We start from the raw sequence: 4,320 nt of genomic DNA, 5'->3' as shown, positions 1-4,320 counted from the left end.
TATCAGATTGAATTGATTGAGGCTTGGGTAAGCAGCTAAACCATAGTTTAAGACTTTTCACTGTATTTTCTCCTGTTGCTCTGGATACAGCTTTAGCTTGTGTTAGTCCTGATACCACCTCTACTCCTACTAACACATATCGTTTTCCCTCTGATACCCGAAAGGGGCCAATATAGTCAATTTGCCACATTTGCCATAAACCTTTGTTTGTTCTTAAATGTAGGGGTTGCTCTTTTAGAGGGTTATATTTTTCCAAACGAACTCGACACTGACCACATGCAGAAATAACAGTGTTACATAATTCTCATGTAACGGCCCATCCTCTGCTAATAGCCTCTTTGTACAGGTCTTTACTCCCTGAATGGCCACGCTTCATGTGCAGCCACTCCAGAAGGTGTTCCCATTTCTCCGCTTCACCCTCGATGGCAAGACTGGCTAGTCGTGTTAAGGAATCTACCTGGTTATTTAGGAGGTGAGCTGGGTTATCTCCTGCCTGGTGTGCAGCAACCCAGCCTACCAAGAAAGATCTCTGCTTGGCGATATTCAGTATTTCTTCCCATTTGTCTCGTTGTCACACTGGCACTCGGTTTACTTCCCATTGGTTTTGCTCCCAAAATGGTAACCATTCAGTGCATCCTTTAAATACTGCATAGGAGTCAGTATAAATGTATATTGGTTCTGTTGTCTCAGCTTCCTTAACGACTACGCTCCACACAGCAACTAACTCCCCTACTTGGGCACTACCCTCTCCCTCAGTTATCACATGCTCCCCTGAATCAATATGTAATGCTACTGCTCGATACTTCCATGTCTTTCCGTCCCTTTTTGCGGAAGCATCAGTGAACCATACGTTTTTTAAATGGGGTTTGAAATCAGGAGCCACTTTGATGTACGATGGAGGGGGTTCTGTATCTGGGTGATCAGAAGGGGGATCCTGTATTTGGAGCGTTTTGGGTGTTCCCTCCTCTATCTGTCTAGTGTGACAGTAGTGGTCTAACTGGGCATACCACTTCCTTACTGTTTCTCGTTGAGCTACTCCTATGGGGGGAGGAGTTCCAGCCAATATTGGTTTCAGGATCTTAAAGGGTCCTCGCAGGATGATGGGCTGTTGTCGTATAATTGTCTCGGCTTCCTGTAAGGCTAGGTTAACTACAAAGAGTCCCTTCTCCCAAACTGAATACCGTTTTTCAGCATCCTTAAAGCTACGCGAGAAAAATCCTATGGGACGAGTAGGACCTTCAGGTCCACGCTGCCACATATGTATAGATAACCCATGAATTGCAAAACCCCATTCTATGTGGAGTGGGTCTGTTGGATGTATCGGCCCTAGGGCCTGGTAAATCCCTGCTTCAAAAATTAACAATTTCAGAGCCTCTTCATGGACAGGTGTCCAGTCCCAAGCAGTTCTTTTACGGGTTAAATCATATAAAGGGCGAGCTATGATAGAAAAGTTGGGGATGTGTTTTCTCCAAAACACTAGCAAGCCTAGGGCATGCTGCAATTCCTTCTTATTCTCAGGCATTTTCACTTGTTCGAGGGTGGACAAGGTTTCGGGAGGTATACACACCGTCCCTCCTTTCCACCAGATACCTAAAAATTTTACTTCAGGTGATGGAAGTTGCACCTTTTCAGCAGGAATTTGGAGCCCTAAATTCTCTAAGTGATTAATGATTTCTCTCTGGGTTTGTCCCACCACAGTGGCATCTGGTCCTCCGATTAGCACATCATCAATATATTGATATACTTTTACTCCATCTTCAGGAGTGATCTGATTTAATTCCTGGGCTAATGCATAGTGAGCAATGGTTGGTGAGTGGCAATAGCCTTGGGGAAGCCGTGTAAATGTATATTGTACACCTTCCCAGGTGAAGGCAAAGCGGTCCCTATCTGCTTCCTGCAAGGGAACCATAAAGAACATGTCTTTCACATCAATGGTTGCTAAAGTCTGGTGACTCTGTTCTTGTATGGTTGCAATTAATTCTGCTATATTGGGGACTGCAGCTGTTAATGGGCCAGTATTGGCATTCAGGCGTCTATAGTCGACTGTCAGTCGCCACCTCCCATTTGGCTTGCGGACTGGCCATACTGGGGAATTATAGGGTGAGTGCGTAGGAATAACTATCCCCTGTTCCCGTAACTCAGTTATCACTGAAGTGATCCCTTCCCTTGCTCCCAAAGGCAAAGCATAAGGTTTGACATTGACTATCTTTGAAGGGGGAAGAGTTGGTGCAGACTGCAAAAGCCTCATAGAGATTGCAGGACACCCAAATTTCCATTCTCTTCCCTTAGAGTCTACCCACGACCGGCCCTTTAAGAGGTCGAGTCCTAGAATATTGGTGGGTAGAGGACCTAGTATCATAGTAACTTCAACAGGGGACGAATCCCCTGGCAGCCAGCATTTAACTTTAGCTGTTGGCTGTGGTTGGGAGCTTCCAAAAACATCTGTGACCCATATCTGCTTCTTATCTGCAATTATTCCATTGCGGTTAGCAACATCCGCCCGGAGTGCTGACATCTGAGCACCCGTATCAACTAAAAAAGTTACTGGAGTCTTAAAGGGACCAAGGGGAAAAGTAATCAACAGGTCTCCTATCTTATTCTCAGTGAGCCTCCTTAAATAAACCCACTGGCCGTCCCCCGGCTCACTTACTGGGGACGGCGTGTCTGGTTTCCCGTCCTGCAAACAGTCATACTTTCCTCTGGAGCAGTAGGTGTTTGGGGAGTGGGAGTTACCAGCGACTGCGGATTCACCCCCTTATAGTCTCGAATGTTTAACTCAGTATGGGGGGGCTCCTTGTTTTTGTCTTTCCATCCTAGGACCAATTTTTCTAGGACAGAGGTGGGCAAGCCATCCATCACATCCCGGGGAATTCCCTTTTCTATCCCTTCTGCCCACAACAAGTTCCGCTGACCCCCATATGGCTTTTTGGTGTTTACAGTCTTAGATGGGGGAGGTCGGCCAGGTCCTTCTATTCGGCGGATAGCAGGCTTAGCCCTGCTTTCTTCCCTTGTGAGACCCATTCTCCGGCCGTAGTTAATCAATTCCTGTGCCACTTCTCCCCAGGTCAGGGCCCCTCCTGCATTTCGCCTCCCTCCTCTAGGTGCTATCGCATCACGTAATCTATCCTGCAGCTGAACAGCATATAACTTCAAAGGATCTGGTAAACCCCTGATTAGAGGAGTCATTCTATCAGGATTGGCATTTAACAACATCGGAGAGGGCTGTTGTGGCACTAATCGCCTATCATGCATTAATTGGAGACAAGCAGTTTTCTGTAAGCTCTCGGTTAACTGATTTATAGAAGGGGTGTCTATCCGTGTTGGTTCTCCCCGTTCCATTTGGTCTATTCCCCCTGCCCAGTAAGCTGCCCGCTGCGTCAGAGACCATGGTTCCCTAGGATCATCAGTAGTTAGGAACACTCCAGGCCCCCAATATCCTTGGGCTTCATCTTCTGACAATAAAATCCGGTCACCACCAGTTAATGACACCCTCCACACATATTCTGTTTCGGTCTCCTTTGCTAGTCGGATATACTTTTCCTGAATTTTAGATAATTCAGTGGCAGAGTATGGTATCGTCTTAATGGTCACGTGTGGTGCTCTGCCAATTTGGCCATTATCGATGGTTTCTGTTTTAATTAATGGCCTCATTGCTATCTCTTTTTTCCTCAGGGTAAAAAACTTTTCTGGTACATTCCAACTCTTGATTTGGATATAAAGATTTTTGTTGTTTCACTTGAACTACCTCTAGACCTTGCAGGTCTAAGTCTGGGTCAGATCGTTCATCTGCCTCGGCTCGTAAAATTCTTTCCCGATCTAACGCATCAGACAAGGCAGCATGAAGCCGCTGTGTTGTATTACGCTCAGCAGTTAACTGCTCTTGCAGGACTTTAACTAAATCCTGCAGGGACTGAATCTTCTCCTTATCTGCCTGCTCAGCTCTCATTGTTTCCTGTCGGTCTTCCTGAGCTGCTGCGAGCGCAGCCCCTAACACTGCACACACTACAGCCTTCCCTTTTCCTGGGCGAAACCTGCCTTCTTTTGCAAGCTTTTCAATTCTCCCTACAATGGCTTTTGGATCATGCCAGTGGTTTCGTGCCCAGGCTACTCCTTGTGGGGAAGGGCGGGCTTTATATACAATTAGCTTCTCTAAAACAGGGGAACAGTCAGACATAGGTATTTCCCGGGTCACCATGCCTGCCACTGCTCGGATCTCTCCCAACTTATTGTTGAGAGATCCTTCCCAGGTCCTCCCCGCCCGCTCTCCGGGTGGAGGTCCGGTATCCCGTTAGAATCTCCCTTCCAAGAAGGGAAATCCCG

At 46.8% G+C, this 4,320-nt stretch overlaps 1 protein-coding gene across 1 annotated transcript; it reads right to left on the bottom strand.

The window, feature by feature from the left end:
• Window positions 1-1,791: 1,791 nt before the first annotated feature.
• Window positions 1,792-3,651, bottom strand: LOC142028067 (uncharacterized). The gene has a single exon (XM_075022169.1). The coding sequence runs from the start codon at window positions 3,649-3,651 to the stop codon at window positions 2,647-2,649; it is 1,005 nt and encodes a 334-aa protein (XP_074878270.1). The 3' UTR covers window positions 1,792-2,646.
• Between the last annotated feature and the right edge of the window lie 669 nt (window positions 3,652-4,320).

Source organism: Buteo buteo, unplaced genomic scaffold (genome assembly GCF_964188355.1).
Source record: "Buteo buteo unplaced genomic scaffold, bButBut1.hap1.1 HAP1_SCAFFOLD_135, whole genome shotgun sequence".
Taxonomy (NCBI): domain Eukaryota; kingdom Metazoa; phylum Chordata; class Aves; order Accipitriformes; family Accipitridae; genus Buteo; species Buteo buteo.
This window is presented reverse-complemented; position numbering and strand designations above follow the sequence as displayed.

What these genes read in the sequence shown, in the direction of transcription:
- LOC142028067 (XM_075022169.1), bottom strand. Translation starts at nt 3,651, where the DNA reads ATGAGGCCATTAATTAAAACAGAAACCATCGATAATGGCCAAATTGGC.